Below are 22257 nucleotides of genomic sequence, written 5' to 3'. Positions count from 1 at the left end.
TTTTTTTGGTTACACATGACAATACGATCCATTTTGACATAGTTATAAAAGCATGGAATATATCTTCTCTAATTCAGTCCCCAGTACCTCTCCTCCCCCTACCGACCTCCCCCACCCTTGTCCTCTCTCTATTGATCTTTCTGCCATTTATCCAGAGTTATTTTTTAAATTGATTTCTTGTGGATGTACATGATGGCGAGATTCACTGTGGCATATTCATATATATATATACACAGCAATGTTATGTCAGATTCATTCCACTGTCTTTCCTTATCCCATTTCTCTTCCTTTCCCTTCATTCCCCTTTGTCTGCTCCACAAATGTGGGGTGAGTGGTTAAAAAGATTAGAAGATCAGGGATACATTTTGGAACACAGTGTTGGTCCTTAAGCTGTACATTTTACCCATTGCCTTATGCACTTCCTAACCTCTTACACTGTAGAAGCATGCCGTCAGGTTGAGATTGGGATTAGGATTGGTAGAATTACAGGAAGTTGATATAGAGAATCTTCTATAAATTTTAGAAGATATCGTTTTGTTCCTTTCAATTTTAATGCATGTTTTTTCTCCCTGAAAAACATCAAAAGAGATGGGATTTGGTCTTTAAGATCACCTTAAGGAAACATCATTTGTTTGAAAAATATTATAAAGAATACATATAGTAGAATCTTGTCTTCAGTCCTCTCAGCAGCAAAATTGTTTCTTAGAAGACCTGTGTATTTTACCAGGTCCAGGAATCATGGTTCTCCTTAGGTCACATTCCTAGATGTTTCCCACAATAAATAAATCATCTGATGCACATTAGTTTAGGTTGAAATATTATAAACTACTACATTGAATTGAAAAATATTAATTTCAATTCCTCTATAGAAAAAGGACAATTTTCCAAATTTAGATTAAATATCAGATTTTATAAATTTTGTCTTAAAAGCAGCATTTTTGCTTCATAAAACGAATTTTTAGCAGAAAATATAGCCAAATATAAAGATATACATGGGTGAAATTTAAAATAGTAAATATAAATATACAAATCACAAATTTAAAAATTGGGTGTTTTTGTTGTTCTCTAAACTAAAAATAGGTTTTTATGAATAGTATTCAGCCTTGAAAAGGAAATAAATCCTGTCACATGCTACAACATGGCTGAACCTTGAGAACATTTTGCTAAGTGAAATAAGCTAGTCATCTAAAGACAAAAACTATCTGATTCCATTTATATGTGGTATCTAGAGTAGTCGAACTCCTAGGAACATAAAATAGAATGATGGTTACTAGGGACTCAGGGAGTGAAAACGGGAGTTGTTCATGGGTGTGGAGTTTTAGGTTTGCAAGATGAGAAGTTCTGGAGATTGGTTGCACAACAATATGAATATGCTTTATACTACCAACTGTACACTTAAAAGTGGCAAAGATGGTTAATTTATTTTATGCATTTTAACCACAATAAAAGTTAAATAAATAAAATAAATATGTACCATAAAACTGCTTACCAAGCAATATAAACTATAATGTAGATATTTTATCAAACAATTTTAATATTTTCCAAATCATTTGTCGATACTTATTGATTTAATTTCTACCTCAATGGTGTTATTCGAGGTAACTGCTTATGAAGTTTTTAAGAGGAACCAAAAATGAATTGCGGCTAGGCGCAGCGTTGCACACTTGTAATCCCAGCAGCTCAGGAGGTTGAAGCAGGAGGATTGTGGTTCAAAGCCAGCCTCAGCAAAAGTGAGGCACTAAGGAACTCAGTGAGACCCTGTCTCCAAATAAAATACAAAACAGGGCTGGGGATGTGGCTCAGTGTGGCTCAGTGGTTGAGTGCCCCTGAGTTCAATCCCCAGTGCCAAAAAAATAAAAAAGAATTGGGGAAAATTATAGCATAAGAAAGTAACACCATCCATTATGGTAATACTCTTTGCCTTCGTTATACAGGGATGAGCCAGCAAAACCAACCTTAGCTTTGGAATATACATATGGAAGAAGAGCAAAAGGACATAACACAGTGAGTGTTTTTTTAAGTGATATCTCTATGCCACAGATGGGGAGGAAATAATGATGCTAACTTGGTTTTACCATTTCCATTTACAATCAGTAAACATATCCCACTGTACATATCCCAGCTATGTACTGTTAAACTTCAAATGCACTTCAGCTGCTATGTGAAAATGTTTCAGTCTTCTTATTTATTATGTGCTAAAATGCTGAAATAAGATTTCTTTGCAACTTTATTGTATATTTCTTTGGTCTGCTTGTATTAGTTGTGTCAATGTGACTTTTATATATTTATATATATATATAAAGTATATATATATACTTTTATATATATTTATATATATATTTATATATATATATATATATATATATATATATATATATATATATAAATGGAAAATTAAACCCAGGGGTGCTTTACCACTGATCTATATCCCAGCCCTTTCTTTATTCTGAGATAGAGTCTTGACAAATTTGCTGAGACTGGCCTCAGACTTTTGATCCTCCTACCTCAGCCTTCTGGGTAGCTGGGATTACAAATGTGCTCCATCAGGTCCAGCAAGTTTTTCTATTTTTCAAATGAGAATAATATTGTGAGTTGCTCTCTCTTTATATTAAAGAATTATTCTTTAGTATAAAAGCATGCTAAAATAATGGGTATGACCTGTGAATTGTTTATTAAATATACTGTTCAAAAATCTAAATTATTAGCATTTAAAAAAAAATACAAGGTGGGAAATGTAGTTCAGTGATAGAAAACTTGCCTGATGTGCATGAGTCCCTGGTTCAATCCCCAGTACCACCAAAAACTAACAAACAAAAAAATTAAAAGTCGACAGTACTGTAGGTCGTAATTGATTATATTTCTATTTTCTCTTCAGAGGAATGTTGCAAACTTATTCAGGATAGAGTGAGAACTTATAATAGTATATGTTTGGGGGAAAATTCCTGAGTAGAATCTCTTTTTTGGAGTTCTCACATTAAAAGTGATTTTTTCTTAAATAAAGTTAGTTCTATGGAAGAAAAATCTAAAACAGAGGGTCCTTCTATTCCCATAAAACTGGACCTAGTCCAAATGTTTGCTCGTTAGACAATGCACAAAGAATCAGACCTGCCTGCTGTTGCTTTCTGGATCCATAACGAAAGTCAGTTATTAAAACTGAAATAACAAAAGTCGGTTATTAAAATTGAAAGAGAAAAGAAAGCAATCTGTTGAGATATGGGAGGACTTGGTTTTTATGACTCATATGAATTCTAACATGAGTGATAAGCCTAGAAATATAATCATCCTTTTTCACTGGAAGCATTGAGACCACTTTCATAAGCTTAAAACATTTGAGAAGGGTTCTAAAAACTTCCTTCATCAAATTTGTGAATCAAAAGAGATTTTCCAATGAAAAATGATTTCCCCCACAAATTTTAATGATTCAAACATCAACACAGTAAAACAGCTTTAGATATTATGAATTGAGAATTTGTTAAAGATGCAAAATAATATATATTCGTCTAAAACTTGCTTTATTGACCATCTGCTCTTTCGATAGCAGATACGTAAAAACCAATAGGATTCTTTTCCACTTGTTTTTTTTTCTCTAAACTTTGTACCATAATGTGAGACATTTCTATTTTTATTGTGGAAGCTTCATGTCTTTCTCAGAGTTAATGTTCCTTAAGAATTCTAAGTAAACACTCTTTGCTCCTCACACAGTTTTGGTGACCTGAAGGCTCCTCAGCTTCAAGGTGGAAACAGAGATGCCATTAGCTAGCAGTCTAGAAAGGTGCTCATAGAATGGAGGGTCTTATTTTCAAATTACTTGGTTGCCTGACCCTGTCAATCCCCTGCTAGTTTAAGCGTCCTGTGAAAAGAAAAGCAGAAAAGGTAAACCCTCATCCTGTCCCACCATCTACACTTGTCAGATTCCCGGTGGAAATCAGGCAGAGCCTCTACTGATGCTTCTGCTCAGGTGAAGTCATCTGCAGCCAATACAGTCATGTATCTGTCCCTTTTCCTCAGGTCTTATCTGTATGGGTAATTCATTTCATGAGCTTCTGTTTTCTTAAATCAGTATGCTTTCCTATTCAGCTGTTGTATTTCTATCTGGAATCCCAAATGTGTTCAACTGGTTAATTTTATTTAAAATTTAAGTGTATATTATGTGTGGTACTTGCAAACTTGGAGCACCATGTATGTCTTCTATTAGGTATCACCAGAATTGGCATGTAGATACACATAGACAACTTGTTTTTAATGTTTCATCTTTGTTCTTTGAATAGCTACTTTGGTGCATTTTGAGGGATGGGATAGAGAAAGGAGAGAGTTTTGATTGCCAAGAAAGGGTTGATTTGAGGACTGCAATATTTCGTATCTGTAATTAAAACTGATAGGTGCTAATGAAGTATAAGAAGTACTTAAAACTCAAGAAATAAAAAACTTTCTTCAAAAATGTTTTTCAGCCAAAAGATATTGCTCACTTTTGGGAATTAGGTGGAGGAACCTCTTTATTGGACTTAATCAGCATACCAATCACAAGTGACACCTTACGGTAAGCTGGCCAGTTCTAGGAAGCGTTGTAAGTACACATAAGTGTCCACAGCATGAATGTGAGTAGGCTTTTGTGAGTCATAATTTTGGGGGACAGTTTTATTTTGCTGAAGGTTTATGCCCACTTCCTTTCTATGAACTTAAACTGTAATGCTTCCAAAAGAGGTTTTGAAATAAACAAGAACATGGGAAATCTTTCCGTCTTCTAAGGTTTTCATTACCTTAATTTCTTTGTTTAGTGTTCCGTAGTTTTCATTGTAAAGGTCTTTCACATACTCTTATGTTAGATTAATTCCCAAGTATTTTTTTTTTTGAGGCTATTGTGAATGGAGTGGTTTTCCTAATTTCTCTTTCAGAGGATTCATCACTTATGAATAGAAATGCATTAGATTTGTGCATATTGGTTTTATATATTGGATATAAAATTCACAATAGCTACATTGTGGTACCAACCTAGATGCCCTTCAACAGATGAATGGATAAAGCAACTGTGGTATATAAACACAATGGAATATTATTCAACTGTAAAGAATAATAATATTATGGCATTTGCAGATAAATGGATGAAAATGGAGAATATCATGCTAAGTGGAATAAGCCAAGCCCAAAAAAATTAAGGCCAAATGTTTTCCCTGATAAGTGGATGATGATACATAATGGGGGTGGGCGTTAGGGGGTAAGAGAAGAATGGAGGAAATTTAGATTATGTAGAGGGAAATGAGAGAGGGGGGAGGGGGCGGGGGTATGAACGATGGTGGAATGAGACAGACATCATTACCCTATATACACCTACGATTACATGAATGATATGAATCTACTTTGTGCACAACAATAGAAACGAAAATTTGTACCCCATTTGTGTACAATGAATCAAAATGCAGTCTGTAAAAATAAAAAATAAATAAATTTTTTAAAAAAGAAAGAAACAAACAAACAAACAAGGCCCTGCCTACGCTGGAGTGAGATAGCTGGCATTCCCACTGGTGACATATTTTGCAAGCCTGCTAACAACAATAACAACAAAAATATGTCAGATAATACTTGGGCAATGAGTCCATTTACAAAAATAAATTTGAAAAACTTAATTCTTTCCATTATTCATCTCAAAGTGAGTTAATTCAGCTCTGAGCTTTTTCCTCAGCTGGACTGTATAAGTCTATCCTGAATGTAGTGCAGATTAACATTGTTGAGCTACATCCATAGAGAAGACATGTTGAAGGAGAGAGAAAGTCTCTCTGTTTGCTGACCTTAAAGAATTAGAATCTAGGGGAAAACCTCAAAACCCTTTGGTGGTGTTTTCCTGACAATGACTCCCACATGTTGGCCAAATCAGATGTGGAAAATTGTGACATTTCTCACAATGTTCCTGGGAACTGATCTTAGCCAAGAGAAGCAAAATTTTTTTAAACTCTGAAATATCTTATTCTTGTCAGAGATTAACACAAAACATTACTGCTGCCTGGACCAAATACAAAGGGCTTAGAAAGTATTTGTTCCATTTCAGGCATGAAGAGCCTTAGAGTATGAAATTATTTTTTATTAATAGGACAATTGTTTTTCCAGAGCAGGCTGGATATAGAGAATGTTGACTTTATTTGCCCAGTGATTTCTTTTCTTTTAGTGAAATATAATTTATTTTCTGTTACTTATTACAAAGGTAATGTATGCACATATAGAAAACTTGGAGAAATACTAAAAGACAGAAAGTAAGAAAACCCAGAATTACATTAAAAATAATGACTGTTAGCATGTTGAGCTATGTTTTCCACTCTTTTCAGTGTTTGTAAATGTACTTTGTACAAATTTGCTTTTTTGCTTATAACCACATTTTTCCTGTGGCAGTTTTCAGAAACATGGACTGTTATAACTACGTTGTTTTTCGTTTGCCTTTCTTTCATGGAGACAAGCAGAGCTTCCTGGGAATTAGCAGAGTTTGTTGTGGTTGAGAAGATGTGGGGAGGGTGGGAGGAGCTGAAGGAACCCAAGCTGCCATTTTGCCTTGCAGAGACTGAAGATGGAAACACAGGCCTGCTCTTCCTGTGCTGTCAGTTGGCTCTGGTTCTGGCTCTGACTTGGTACATTACTTTGCTCCCTTTGTCTGGATCAGAGACCCTTTCCTGATGGGCTTGTGGAAATTCTGGGTTCTACAGGAAATGAAGTCAATCCATGGCTTCTTTAATACCTCACTTCATGAGATCTTGACCTTCCTTTCTCTGGAACTCCAAGCAGCTGGAACCCATTTTAGGGGACAGAAAGCGTCAGGGTTATACTCAACAGAGGGAAAGGGAATCATAGTCCTGGATCCAAAGCAGGTTGCTTAATGGTTAAAGAATTCATAGAAAACATTTCACTCTTAATGTAGTTGCTAATCTCAGAGCATTTTTTGACTGGGATTAGTTTGACACATAATTTCTTTTTATTGGACAGAGCCCAGCAACTTAAGAAAATAATATATTGCCAAATGCATTAGATACTGTTTATCTTTGAAATTACTGCTCATATAATTATAAATGCATTGAACATTTCCACAGACTTCAAACAGAACATTTCTTGTGGTATGATTCCCTCCTTTTTGTTGTTGTTGTTGTTGTTTTAAATTTTAGCTACCATCTTCTATGAAATAAGTTAAAAGTAACATAAAATATAGTATTTTATCATTATACAAAACTGTGAGCTTATTAAATTGGCATAAAAATGATTGACCGGATAGTGTAATAACACAGTAATTTTATAGAAAAATTTGATAATTAATGTCTAAGAGACTACTTTCTGAATTTAGAACAACACAGAATTTAGTTATTGTTTTGCATGAATTACACAAAATTGTTGGTTTGCTTGACCTAGGCAAAATAACTAAATAACATATAATTTCTTGTCATGACTTGTGGAAGAATGTTAGCCCTATTGATCAAGAATACGTCGGCCCATGATTATACTTCTGCATACTTATTATGACCATTTTCTTAAATACTCCTAGTTTTATATATGTTTAGTTTTTAATGTTACAAAATATACATAACATAAAATTTACATTTTGGTCATTCAAGGTGCATAATTTGGTCCCGTTATGTGTATCCACGTTGTTGTTCAACCATCACCACCATCCATCTCCGGGACATTTTCATCGACTCAAACCTAAGCTCCTTATCTATTAAACCATAGCTCCTTGTTTCCCTCTCCTCTAGTCCTTGCAAGCATCGTTCTACTTTCTATGAATCTGAGTGTTGCAGTCCCTATAGAAATGGAATCATATTTGTTCTCTAATAGTTTATCTCACTTAGAATACTGTCTTCAAGGTTTATGTTGTAGCATGGTTCAAAGTTCTTTCCTATAAGACTGACTAATATTCCATTATACGTACGTACCACATTTTGATTATTCATTTATCTATCCATAGACATTTGTGTTGTTTCTGCTGTGTGACAATTGTGAATGATGTTGCTGTGAACATCAGTGTACAAATATTTGTCCAAATTTTGGCTTCCAGTATTTGGATTTATACCCAGAAGTGGAATTGCTGAATCATATGCTAATTCTGTTTAATTTTTTGAGTCACTGTCATGCTGTTTTCTACAGAGGCTACACCATTATATATTCCCACCAGCAATGCACAAGGGCTCCAATTTTTCTATATCTTTGACAACATTTGTTATTTTGAGGTTTCTATATTCTTCTTGTGGTTTGGGTTCATATTTTCCTAATAATTAGTGATAATAAACATATTTTCATGTGTTTATTGGCCATTTTTTTAGAAATATGCTCTTTTTTATTTCTTATATTTTTAGTTGTTGATGGACCTTTATTTTATTTATTTTTTATTTATTTATTTATTTATTTATTTATATGTGGTGCTGAGAATTGAACTCAGTGCCTCACACATGCCAGGCAAGTGCTCTACCACTGAGCCACAACTCCAGCCCCTATTGGCCCATTTTTAAGTGGATTTTTTTTTTTTTTTTTTTTTTTTTTTTTTGGGTGCTGGGGATCGAACCCAGGGCCTGGTGCCTACAAGGCAAGCACTCTACCGCCTGAGCTATCTCCCCAGCCCCGGATTTTTTTTTTTTTTGGTTGATTAGTTTATCTTTATATTTGATGTGCATGAATAGAGTACAAATGCATGTAGTCATGGCGGTGGTGGATCTTGTGGTCACAGGTATGCCTTCAGAAAGGCAGATGGTATAGCAGGAAAACATGTAACTTTAGATCTATGAATTCATGCCTCGACCTTCAGAACCATAAGTAGACATCATAATGTCTTGTAGAAAGGGTTGTTGTAAAGTTTAAATAAAATGGGTGTTTCCTAGCAAGGCCCATCAATAGATCTGTTTCCTTCTCTTTACCCCTCTTATGCATGTTTTTGTATTCCTTCTTTGGAGCACACAGTAAAATTGGTCTAAACATGGCATTGTTATATCCAGTTGCTTGAAGTGTCTCTATTTGAACTGGATTATTTTTAGTTCTAACAAAAACTTTAGTGCCACTACCAGTTTAACACTGAAATATCATTAGAGAAAGGCATTGGAATTCAGAAGGCTAAAACTTATATTTTTTGTCTTAGAATAATGCTATTTTTTTCTTCAGCTACAGTATTGTTATTCTTATGTAATTTTTAGTACACTAGAGTTTCAAACTGGTCATTATTTTGAGTCTTTATTTTAAGGATGTTTTTATTTCTTTAGGACATTTTCTATTATTCTTGTTTTGGATCTTTCAAAGCCTAATGACCTTTGGCTCACTATGGAAAATCTGTTGCAAGCCACAAAAAGCCATGTTGATAAAGTGATAATGAAATTGGGAAAGACAAATTCTAAAGCAGCTTCTGAAATGAGGCAGAAGATGTGGAGTAATGTGCCAAAGGACCATCCAGTGAGTTGCTTTTGGGTTTATTCCTGGAATCCTAAGCCCCATACATCACGAACAGCTTCTTTAGATTTTTATGCATGACTTGAAATTCATTTGATGTAGATGAACCTGTTCACTGGAAAATTATAGCAATTTAATAAAACCTCAGTTAGAGCAAAACAAGGAAGATTTCTTATGTCTTCTTGTTAGACATCTGCTGTGATTGGTATGGCATATTACACCAGTCAAAAGAAATAGTTTTAAAGTAGTAGTTTGATATTGATTTTATAATGTCTGTAAAATGAAGATAAAAAGCAGACTGTGCAAAAGTCACTGGCAAAGACTAGATGAAGCTTCCAATTTAAGCAAGAGGTAGAGTTACAACACTTTCATCGTCACTCTATACTTTACATTTATTTAGTGTCTGTCACATATTCAGTATCTTTTGATCATCTGATAACTAATTAAATTATAAAGTTGCTGTGATGATAACACAGGTTCTCTAAATACACTCCTGAGTATCATAATCTACAAAACTAGAAGCACCATTTTCTGTTGCTTAGAGTTTATATGCCTGTGTTTTATGTAGACAGTATTGGAACAAAACAAATCTATGCAGTATAAATGCTATTGCAACAGTCAACACAAAATAGGAAAAAAATTCCTGATAGTGATATGTTGCATAAGAAAATGAAAGGGCAGAACAAGCAAAAGAATAAATATCATAGTACTTAAGGGAATTGCTTTCAGTTTAATCCTTAAGAAATACAGCTTAGTAAGTGAGGTTAATATTGGAACAGATTCTATAGCAAAGTCTACACCTATGAAGAGACTGAAAATGATAATCTTTCGGAAGTCAATAGAAATTTCTGAGCACATAGCAAGTAATATTTATAATGAAATGCCTTTATTAACAGGATCGTGAATTAATTGACCCATTTCCAATACCGCTGGTCATAATTGGAAGTAAATATGATATTTTTCAGGTAAGCTCTTCCAATTTCAACTGTTTGTTGTACACACAGGGCAGCGGTTTATGGGGCAGAGGCAAAAATCATGATGAAATTTTAAAAATAGCTCTGGGAGGGGTAGGTTAAGGAGTTATTCATCTTAAAGATTTTGGAAAAGAAGATATAGTTAGAACAGTAAAAATAGTGGCTAGAATGGGGATAAGAAAGAAGATTTTAAAAAATGAATCTTCAACCCACTGAGGGATAGGACTTACTTTCCTACTTTTAAATTAAAGAAAGTAGAAAATTAGTTTCTTCTTATCTGTGCTTGTCAGAGAATCCTTAGGGTATTCCAGGCTATAAAATGTGTGCTTATATCTGAATTCTATTGAGCGAAGTGTTTAAACAAAGAGAAGATCTGATAGCTGTAGCTCGAGAAGGCTACAGCTATTGTCCAGTCTCTATAGAAACAAATATCAAGATGAAGAATAATACCCCTCAGGGTGGGTTTTAAAAAATAAGAAATTACCTCTGATTGGATAATTCGCTTCTTCCAGCCACAGATATTTAGTTCTCTCAACTTGTTTTTTTTCTTTTTAATAAATGATTTCTATAGGATTTTGACTCTGAGAAGAGAAAGGTAATATGCAAGACACTTCGATTTGTTGCACATTATTATGGAGCATCGCTAATGGTTCGTGTATTTACTATCCTTTGGTCCTGAATGGAGTGCACCCGGTTTGGAAAAGTTAGCAACTTAATGCACAGCTCTGTTTCCTAACACACTTCGGCTCCTCCCTTCCTTTTGCCACTGTCAAAGACCTCTTCGTACAGTGTTGGGTAGTGTGTGAACACACTCTGCCATGTGGCCTCCCCTTTTTTTGGAGCAAAAGTTCTAAATTGGTTATAGCCACAAACCCCAGTCAAGCTTCAAGAGATAAATTGACTGTGTTCTTTCATTTTTAGTGTCCTCTTAAGAATTAGAATCTCTATGCCCTTAAGAATTAGAATCTCTGTGCCCTTAAAAAAACAAACAACAACAAAACTTTAACAATATGTTCTTTTTTGAGTTTAAAAAAACTCAAAAGTTAAAAACATGAACTCTGAAGTCATACTAATGTTACCTGGGTTCAGCTCTCAGGGTGACCATTTACTAGCCACATGCTTTTAGGTAGGTCATTTAATTTCACTCAAGCCTTACTTTCTCTGGGTAAAATGGATAAAATGTACCTTTTTTGTAGAATTCTTGTGAGTATTAACAGAGGGATATGTTTAGTACAGGGCCTGGAACAAAATATTAGTCAATAAATATTGGCTGTTGTAATTACTGTTATCATTATCTTCCATGGCAGAATCAAATTTTGCTGGATATCTTTTAAAGAAAAGATCCAGCTGGGGATGTGGCTTGGTAGCAGAGCAATTGCCTAACAGTCTCTCTTCCCTTCAAAGCAGAGTTCTCAAAGCAACCTGGAGACAAGGGTCAGGCCCTTTGCTTTCATGGCTAGACTATGACTGAAAAAATATTTCTTATTATAGATCATATATGTGTGTACAATATATTTTTAATTTCACATTTTCAGATCATTCCAAATATATTTTATCAGATGTTTTCTTAAAATCATCCAATATTTGAACAGTATTTGTTTGAACAGTATTTGCTTATACATTAGGTTGACAGATTAGTTTGGAAATGTTTATTACTATTTTGAAAATAATCAGTATAGAGAATTTACTCAAAATATGATAGAACTTTCTAATACATTATCTAAAAATGGAATGAATTGCTTTGGAAAATAATGAGGCTGTTTTAGAGGTGATTGATTCAGCAGCTGAAGGAATTGAATTAAAAAACTTCTAATGTTCTCCCAGTCCTAATCTCTTTGAAATATATTTGTGATCAAGTTTATTCCTCTCCCATATAATAAATAATGTAATAATAAAATTATATTTAATTTAAATTAATAATGTAATATTAAATTTATTATATAATAAATATATTCCAATTAAAGTTAATGATTCAATTAAAGTTTTCTCTATATGTTTTTAAACACTCATTAGAAGCATTAAAATTATTCCAGAGCTTTCTTTTAAATAAACATATCAAATCTTATATTTTCTGGAATACTTTCCCTGGGAGCCTTATTTTTATTCCAGAATGAAGGTTATCTTGTGGAATTACCATTGAAACTAGAAAATTGATATCTTTGTTTCATAACTATATTTCATTGCAGTTTAAGGTTGTTTCCCCTTTAAGGTTTTTTTCATTTTCATGCATCTTAGTCATTCTGGTTTGGCCAAAACAACATTCTGAATGACTTTGTATCTTTTAAAATGAAATGATTTGTAGGGTAAATATATGTCCTGATTTTCACCTCACATGAGAGCTTAATTATTAACAGTATCTACCTCCTTTCATTCTCCAAATATGTTCTGGTTGTAGTTATTCTAGTTATGTGCCACCAGTGAGAATATTTAGTAGTTTATTTTTCAGGCTCCAAAGGCAATTCAGAAGAGAAGTTTAAAAATCATTTTATTGAGCTTCGGTATTATTGGATCAGTCTTCAGCTCCCACATTGACTGCTTTGAAGGTGGCAATATTCCCTTTTTTGTGAAAGATTTTTTATATATACCTCTTGTTTTCTAACCAATGCAAATGCATGCAGGTAATTTTTTTTTTAGACCATAAAAGAACACACACAGTAAATACACACACACATATGCATTTTAAAAATTCTTTGACAATGATTGTGATCCATTTGAGTAACTGAAATGATTAGTGGATTAATGCAAGGCCTTTACACGCCATGCATTCATGAAGTTTAAAGAACGAGTTAAATCGATCAAGATTTCTTTATTCAAGTTTTGTTGTGCACACTTAAAAAGTATTTCTTGGGCAAGCAAATAATTCTTTCTGTACTTCATCAAAGCTGTATTTATTTTACCTGTTTTTGTGATTGGAAGGCAGAGCCTCTAATTTATTCTGGATTTTTTTTTTTAAGTTTACCAGTAAATCAGAAGCTCTATTACTAAAAATACGTGGAGTTATCAACCAGTTGGCATTTGGCATTGATAAAAGGTACTGTTAAAGTGTTCCTTATATCCCTTAATTTAATTTGGTATTGTTGTCATATCTGATTATTGTTCTCTCTTTTTTTCTTTAACTGGGTAAGTTCCCCAAATGACAATTCTTAAAGGGACAATTTCATATTATCTCCTGCTTCTTACATTGCTTAACTATTTCTCAAATTTTACACCTAAAATATTTGTTTGAAATTAGAATAAGTTGATACTATTATGCTTTTTATTCCCTGATTTCTTTCCCCCCAATTAAGTAGCCCTCCCTTTGTTATTACACTTTTATTAACATGAAATGGAATTGAAATTTTTACTATATATCTTTCTTAGCTTTATCATTTCTCTTGATTTTGATTTATGTAGTAATGGGTCTGTCATTTTCTTTCCCTGAAAAACCTTTATTTGTGCTGCCCTTTAATTTTTTAAGTTTCTTAAATTGGTACTCGTTCATTTGCCACAATGCTCGCTGTCATCAGCGATATAAAACTTGACTCTGATGTTTACAGTAGAGTGTGGCAGTATATTTGACTGCTAAACTAAATTAGAATCTTTTCTTCTCTCTCTAGTAAATCAATATGTGTGGATCAGAATAAACCACTGTTTATCACAGCAGGATTGGATTCTTTGTGTCAAATAGGTTGGTGAGCTTATTAAGATTGTTCAATCTTTTTTAATTACTTATTGATTTTATCCTGCACCATGTTTACTTCATTTCCAACATACCACCATTTCTGATTTCATTATCGTTGTGGTTATTTCATATATATTTATTCTGTTAACACAGTGTTGATGCAACATGTAGTCCATTGACATATTTGTGGTAGAAGGAATGTCATCACATAAGAGGCTGATTTCTGATCTTTATTCCACTCAAACAAACAAACAAAAAAAAAAGCAAAAAAAGGCACACGCGCACACAAACACACACACACGCACATATTTTCTTTCCTTCAGTGATATCTTGGTCTTTTACATTTTATCTCCTTAAGTTTAGAAGCCATGAGTATAGGATGGTCAGGAAATTCAAAGCTACATGTTATGAGCAATGAACAGATAAGAGATTGAAGGGATTGTGCCATCTAGTTGTGCCTTAATTTTTCATCATAAAACTAGCTTGCTTTATCCAAAAGCTATATTTCCTAAACTCACGGATTCCACAGTCTTCTACAAAAAAGGAACTTGAAGAGCTTGTATTATCAAACACCTTATCTTTAAACAAAAGCTGTTTTCTCTGAAAATCGTTGAGCCTTGCAATTATTTATACTTTGGAGGTGGCATGGTTTGATTTGGACATACTAATGGGCATTAGTTCTTTCTTATATTTCCTATTTTCTATGACCCATACAAGCTGAAGATGATTTGACTTCAAATGTAGAGATCTTTGTAATGAGATTATAGATTGAATTGGAATAAAAGGAATAAAGGTGGTTTTGCCCAGTGGGCAATCATGGAGACGGATTTTTATAATGATTATTAATGCCACCTTAATCTTAGTAGCAGTGAGGATCACTGTGTGTACTGGTAGATATGCTGCTATCTAGGTAGTCTATGAAACTCTCTTCCCCATGTAAACATTGGAAATCTGAAAAGGGTTGATAATTATTTAAGTTTTTAACCAAGGAGCTTAGACCTCATCAAACTAAAAACTCTTACTCTATGAAAGTCCATGGAAGAGGATGGAAAGACATGCTACAGTCTGGGAGAAAATATTTTGGAACCACTTATCTGCCCAAGGACTAATATTTTGACTATATAAAGAACTCAACAATTTTTTAAAATTCAATTAGAAAATGAGTGAAAGAAGCCAGGCAGGGTGGCACACACCTATAATCCCAGCAACTCAGGAGGCTGAGCAAGACCCTAAGCAATTTGGTGAGACCCTGTCTCAAAATTTAAATGACTAAAAAGGGATAGGGATGTGGCTTGGCAGTAAAGCACCACTGGGTTCAATCCCCCTCCCCCCCAAAAAAAATAGGATGGGGGCAAAACACATGAGCAAACATTTCACTGAAGAGGACATAAAAATGACAAGCACATGGAACTGGGGCTATAGCTCAGTGGTAGAGTACTTGCCTGGCATGGGTTCGATCCTGAGCATCACCTAAAAATAAATAAAGGCATTGTGTCCATATATAACTAGAAAAAAATTTTAAAAATGACAAGCACATAAAGAAGTATTTAATATAATTAGTCATTAGGGAAATACAAACCGAAACCACAATGAGATATCACTACATATTTATCAAAATGGTTGAAATTAAAAATAATGACACCACCCAATACTGATGAGGATGCCAAAAAATTGGGTCACCCATACATTGCAGGTAGAAACATAAAGTAGTAGGCACTCTGAAAACTGTGTGGCAGGTTCTTCAAAAATTAAGCACGTATCTACCATATGGTTCAGAAATTGCACTAGTGAATGTTTATCCTAGAGTTATGCTCATGAAAAAATTTATGTGTTCCTAGCAGCTTTAACTATAAAACTAACCCCAAACTAGAGATAATTCAGAAGTCCTTCAGTAGGGGAAAGGCTAAAGACACTGAGGTGCATCTGTACCATGACAAACTATGGATACACACAACCTGGATGTATCTCCAGCGAATCATACTAAATTAGAAAAAGCCTATCAGGGATGGTTATTTACAATGTGTTTCTATCTTACACAAGTTTTGAAATGAAAAAGTTTTAGTGGTTAGATTAGTAGTTGTCCTAGGGTAGAAAAAGCTCTGGGTGTGGAGAAGTCAGGGGAGGGCTTGGGAAAGAGTAGGTATATCTATAAAAGTACAACACAGGGCTCATTGAGGGAGTAGAACTACTCAGTGTCTGGACTGTGGGTGGTAGATATGTGGATCTGATGATAAAATCGTGTAGAACTTACACACACACACACACACACATGAGTACAAGTAAAACCTGGAAAAGCTGAATGAGATCAGTGGACTTTATCAATGCCTTTCCTACCAAAGTGGTAAGGAGGCCCTAGATCAACAGTGAAAAAGTTGTGGTAAATATAATGATGAAGACATAGAATTTTTAAAACTCAGGTTATAGATAGAAAGTTGCTAGGAAGTAGCAGCAAGTTTTATAATTTTTCAAATTAAATAATGCAGGCAATATGTAAATATATTCTTCTAATAATTAAGCTAACATAGTACATGTAACATATAAGGAGCAAGTTTGTTATGTCTTTCCAGAGTTTTCTATGCATTCACATGCATGTAAATGTGGTGTAGAAAAAAATTATGTTTTAGCATAATTCTATCAGTCTATGTCATTTTGAATTTTTTATTTAATATGCCTTATTTTCCATATTAATACTACATATAAGTTTATTTATTGTTTTAGCTGTTGAACAGTGTTACAAAGCAGGGCTGTGCATTGTGATTTATTTTACTCTCCAATATTGATGGATATTTTGATTGTGGTGAATGTTTCATAGCACAAATGTTGGGAGCTGGGAAGTTGCTCAGTGGTATGGTGCTTGCCTAGCACATGCGAGACCCTGGGGTCAGTCCCACTTAAAAAAGAAAAAGAAAAAACAAGGTAGGTGTAAAATACATGCAAGAATTACTGTTAATAGGACATAGGTGTGGGTTTGGGTACATGGTGTGGAAAATGAGAATTGCAGCATATTCACTTCTTGCCTCCTTTTCTTCTAATACTAGAATCTGCCAGGGGCTTGCCATGCTGGGTAGCAATAAATTTTATTGATTACTATATTAGGGAGATTGGAAATGAGATCTAAGATTTTATATTTTTATATGTCATCTCTGTTGATATTTTCTAATGCTTTAATCAATGCAGTCATTTGGAATAAAGTTTCAAATTTCAGGGTCTCCTCCTGTGTCTGATAATGACCTTGGAAAGCTTCATGCCCATTCACCAATGGAACTGTGGAAAAAGGTGTATGAAAAGCTCTTTCCACCAAAGGTATGCACTTCCAACTCTTTTAAAGCAAGAATTCTTAGCACTATTCAGGAGTTATAGGAAATATTTCAAAATCCTACTAGGATTACTTTTTCTCTCTCATGCTCAAAATCAAGTGAACATTTGTTGTTTTTTTTTTTTTAAACTATTGTAAATAAGGCACTGTGGAGGTTAAAATATAAGTCAGACATGGGACCTACAAAAAAAGGGCTTCAAGCAGAGCCCTTTGACTGTTAAAAAAGAAATAGCATCTGAAAGGGGAAGAAGGCAAGAAGACCTGGAGGACATTCAAATGGACCTCAAATGATGATGAAAACTTGACCTTAGAATGACTTCAGTGTCAGGATGGGGGTGGGAGCTTGGTTTGTTAGATGGTAGCCATTAAAGAAACTGAGTTATGGGCATAAAATATTTGGAGAATTGTAATTTCAGAGTATCAACATACTAAAAAATATCAAGGACCCAGCACGAGATCCTCAGTATGCTGAAAGTGAAGTTGATGAGATGAGAATTCAGAAGGATCAGGTATTTATTATCCTAAATAGTTACTTGATTTCCTCTTATTTTATTGTAGAATCTGGAATGCCTCAGGAATTCCTTATTTTTTTTTTTCAGTGTATTTACCCGTCATCTCTTTTTTTTACTTTCAGTATTCTTTAAATATGACATTTGGAGCTGGGGTTGTGGCTCAGTGGTAGAGTACTTGCCTAGTATGTGTGAGGCACTGGCTTCAATTCTCAGCACCACATATAAATCAATAAAATAAAAGCCCATCAACAACTAAAAAAATTTAAAAAATAAATAAGATAAAGGTATTGTGTTCATCTACAACTAAAAAATATTTTTAAAATAAAAATAAATAAATATTATGTCTGCACTGTAGGAAAAAATCCTGGTATGCATAAAGAAATAATTTTAAAATCGCCTATCATTCCACCATCCAGAGATGACTTATTGTTCATGTATCCTTTTTCAGTTTTCTGGTTTATTTAATGCTAAAGATGGGTAGTGATTTTTACCTTGCTGCTGAGAAACTTTCATAATATTCTTTCCTTTCTGTGATTATCTGAAAGGCTTTTGTTTTTCATTAGGACATTCAGACATACCTATACTTTGCTAGTACCAGAAAAATTATCTTGTCCTGTTAAGGACTTTAGTCTGAAAGCACATACCTGACAGAACCTAGTATCTTTGCTTAAAAGTAGAGGCTTCCATTCCATATATGCCTAGATAGTCCCATTTTAATATAAAGTCTGATGTAAAAATACAAGAGTTGGTAAAGTCACCAAGACTCAACTAATATACTTAGGCTTTTCTCAGATCTCCCCTTAGTTTGATAAAATGAGACACTGCACAATCTGCAGCTCTCTGAATTGAAAGCCCCGACAGCCTCTGTAACTCGGGGAGTCACACTGCGGCACAGCTAACCTGAAGGCAGCTGTCTGCTGGGAGCTGTGACCAGGATATTCTTACTAGCACTCACTTTTCACCTTTGGGTGTCCCAGGATAAGTAAGCAAGACTTAATTTAAAAATAGTCTGGAAGACTTTTGAAAACGATATCATGATGATATAGAAGGTTTTGTAGCTATAGCCAAATAAGAAGCATGTTGGAGAGACTGTAAAATGACCTCACATAACCCTTGTTATATATGTACCTTGGCTGTAGAGATTACTTGGAAGTCATCCCTGAATTAATATTTAGGAGTCAATGATTAACTGCCATTATTGATGGGTATCTCTTTGTATTGCATAGTGACCACATTTATTTTGTTAACCTGCTCAGGGATTCTTAAAGGACGAGGTTACTTCTGAGCATTGTGAGTTTTCACATTGAAAGCTGTCTTCCCTAAGTGAACCAAAACGTGACCCCGCAATGCGGGTATCATTCTTCTCTTGACTGGCACCTCACTGCTATTAGGGCAATAATTGCTATAATCTATTTTTAAAAATCTTAGCTAGATTTTTTAAACCAACCTGAAAAGTTATAATATCCTAATTTTGCCTTTTAACCAATTTCATTCTTGGTTAAAAGAATGAAATTCTGGCAGATTAATTGATTTTAGCTTGCACATATAGTTCCTTAATATAAATTTATGCTTTTGCTTTTTTTTTTTTTTTTTTGGTACTGGTCATTGAACTCAACCACTGACCCACATCCCCAGCCCTATTTTGTATTTTATTTAAAGACAGGGTCTCACTGAGTTGCTTAGCACCTCACCATTGCTGAGGCTGGCTTTGAACTCTCTATCCTCCTGTCTCAGCTGCTGGGATTACAGGCGTGCGCCACCATGCCCAGCTATGCTTTTGCTTTAAAAATACCATAATGATTACTATTTGATGCTGAGTTATTTAATTGATATCTGATTCTCAAATTTGACATTCTAATATCTAAAATTTTAAGTTTTAATTATACTTCATGTGCTCTCAAAGGACTTACAGGACCATAAGTTGTTTCCAATTGTGTGCTGACATACACAGCTGAGTTAAACATGAGGAAATTCTCTAAAGATTAATTTTGGAAGATTCCTATCAGTTTCCCTCTAAACATTTAAATATACACTTTTATTTTTATATAGGCAGTATAGTAGTCACTGCTAGTGTTATTGACACAGCATATAAAAGAAATTGTCTACATTAGGTGAAAGTCTAGCCAGTTTCTTCCATGTTATCTTTGGTCTTTTAATATGATCATTGCTGCATAACATTTTTTCAGTGAAAGCAGCATTAAAATCTTCAGATTTTATTTGATTTGACATTCAGAACAATGATATTCATTTAAAAGAAAAGAATGATTTACCTACTTCTAAATTTTAAATACTCAGGGTTTTCCAGAATTACATGAATGTATCCTTGTTTTGAAACAACCTGTAAATACTTAAATAAGTCTAGACTGTGTTTGGTGCCTGCATACCTGTAACCCAAACAGTTGCTTCTGATTTTTGTTCTTCTTGGGAGGATGATGTATCATAAAAATATAACAAAATGGCCTATGAGTGAGGACTGGCCCTGAGCCTGCAGACCAGATATTTTCCTCCTCTTGACACTCCCCCATCCCTAAGCCCTATTATTAATGATCTAAATAATTATCAGGAATGGAACATAAAATGAGGTTCCAGACCTTTAACTTTTTGCAGTGAAATTAGAGTGTGCCACTTCTAGGATGGAGAAGCACATTCTTGACTTCCATTCAGTTTCTCCAACACTCAAGCCTTCAAAAAAGCCCAAGGCCTGTCAAATTATTAGGCAAGAAAGATACGTCCATCCTCCACTACCAAATAATCCCGCCAGTGTAGGGAGGCATTCCATGCCAGCGTTCTATGGTAACCCACTGTAAGTCTCTGTAGTAAAGTATTTCTTTTATGATTGCTGTCCAGAATCTGTCTTGCTCTTTGTCCCTAGAGATGCACGGAGATCCTCCTGACCTGTGAAACCAGTCCCCACAGGTCAGATTACCTTTTACCCCTTTTACCTTTCCTGCAGACCCAGGGTCTTTCCTGATTAACTCTCATAATTACTCTGAGGTCTGTCTTTTGCCACATTTCACAAAGGTACAAGAAAACACTCCATTATTTTCTAGTTTTTAAAATCCCTCTAGTTTTAAAGCATTCTTGATTTTAGGGGATATCAATATGGAAAGCATTTGCTGAGCCTTTCTATCCCTTTTCTATATTTTTGTTTAAATTTAAAAAAGAAAGGCCAGGTGTAGTGGTACACACTTATAATCCCAGTAACTCAGAAGGCTGAGGCAGGAGGATTCCAAGTACAACCAGCCTCAGCAACTAAGTGAAGCCCTCAGCAACTTAGTAAGACCCTGTCTCAAAATAAAAAATAAAAAGGGCTGGGGATGAAGCTTAGTTTAAAGCACTCCTGGGTTCAATTCTCAATATTGAAAGCTAACTAAATACATACATACATAAAAGATAGCACTTGGGGGCTGGGGAGATAGCTTAGTTGGTAGAGTGCTTGCCTTGCAAGCACAAGGCCTTGGGTTCAATCCCCAGCACTGCAAAAAAAAAAAAAAAAAAAAAAAAAAAAGATAGCACATGGAAGTGTCCTGCCTTCTTCCTAGCTATTTGCTGTTGTCAGGTGACATAGGTCCACAATTGTTTTTGCTGGCTGCTTAGGAAGCCATGTGTGAATGAACACTTGATATATTTCAACAGTCTTTACTGGGAAACATCTAAATATACCTTGTATACCGCTTATCCTTGTATACCTCTCTATAATTCTGTGTGATAAATTTCTAAAAGTAGCATTGCTAGTTCAAAGATTATATATATCTTAAATATTGATATTTTGCTAACTTCAGCTTCAGCTTTGAACAGCAAACAAAAATGAGATCAATATTTAAAGTATGACAAATGCTGTTTTATTAGTTGAAAGACAATTTGTATGTTGTATGAAATATATAATTTTATATGAAACTTTAATAAATTCATCTCTACTTAGACTACACAGAGACTCTGAAGACTGTTTCTAGAAAATTAATCTTTTGTATAATCACTTATAAAATTATCAAGATGTTTTAAGAATGATAATGCTATAAAGGACACATTGTTCTATCTAAAAATGCTAAAGCAGTTTTAATATGTCTACTTGAACTTATAAAATTGATTTTTCTTAAAATATTACATATTTTTGTTTTAGGAACTAGAGCAATACAAGAGAAGCTCTTCAAAGTCTTGGAAACAAATTGATTTTGACTCTTGACTTAATTCGACTATTGTGTATTTTTTTCTGGTTTCCCAAAACCAAGTAAGATTATTAAATATTTTGTTAATATGTGACAAAAGATGTGAAATTTGTTAGAAGAAAAGCAACTGGATATTCTGAAGTCTTTTCAAAGGGGAAAAAATTGTGTGACTACATGTACTATATGTGTGTGTGTATGTGTGTGTGTGTGTATCTATATGAATTTTTTT

General features: G+C 34.2%; 1 protein-coding gene across 1 annotated transcript in view; it reads left to right on the top strand.

Annotated features, from left to right (window-relative positions):
• The window catches only part of Dync2li1 (dynein cytoplasmic 2 light intermediate chain 1), a 29699-nt gene extending 7442 nt beyond the window's left edge, over positions 1–22257 (top strand). The window contains exons 4-13 of the mRNA XM_047523398.1: positions 1935–2004; positions 4449–4537; positions 9216–9402; positions 10296–10364; positions 10945–11022; positions 13328–13404; positions 13970–14040; positions 17240–17337; positions 17767–17859; positions 21983–22257. Coding sequence (XP_047379354.1) covers positions 1935–2004; positions 4449–4537; positions 9216–9402; positions 10296–10364; positions 10945–11022; positions 13328–13404; positions 13970–14040; positions 17240–17337; positions 17767–17859; positions 21983–22045 — 895 coding nt within the window. The 3' untranslated portion in view covers positions 22046–22257. The remainder of the gene's footprint in view (positions 1–1934; positions 2005–4448; positions 4538–9215; positions 9403–10295; positions 10365–10944; positions 11023–13327; positions 13405–13969; positions 14041–17239; positions 17338–17766; positions 17860–21982) is intronic.

This window comes from Sciurus carolinensis, chromosome 13 (genome assembly GCF_902686445.1).
Source record: "Sciurus carolinensis chromosome 13, mSciCar1.2, whole genome shotgun sequence".
In the NCBI taxonomy this organism is placed as follows: Eukaryota; Metazoa; Chordata; class Mammalia; order Rodentia; family Sciuridae; genus Sciurus; species Sciurus carolinensis.
Note: the sequence above shows the minus strand (reverse complement) of the source record. Positions and strands in the feature narration are given on the sequence as shown.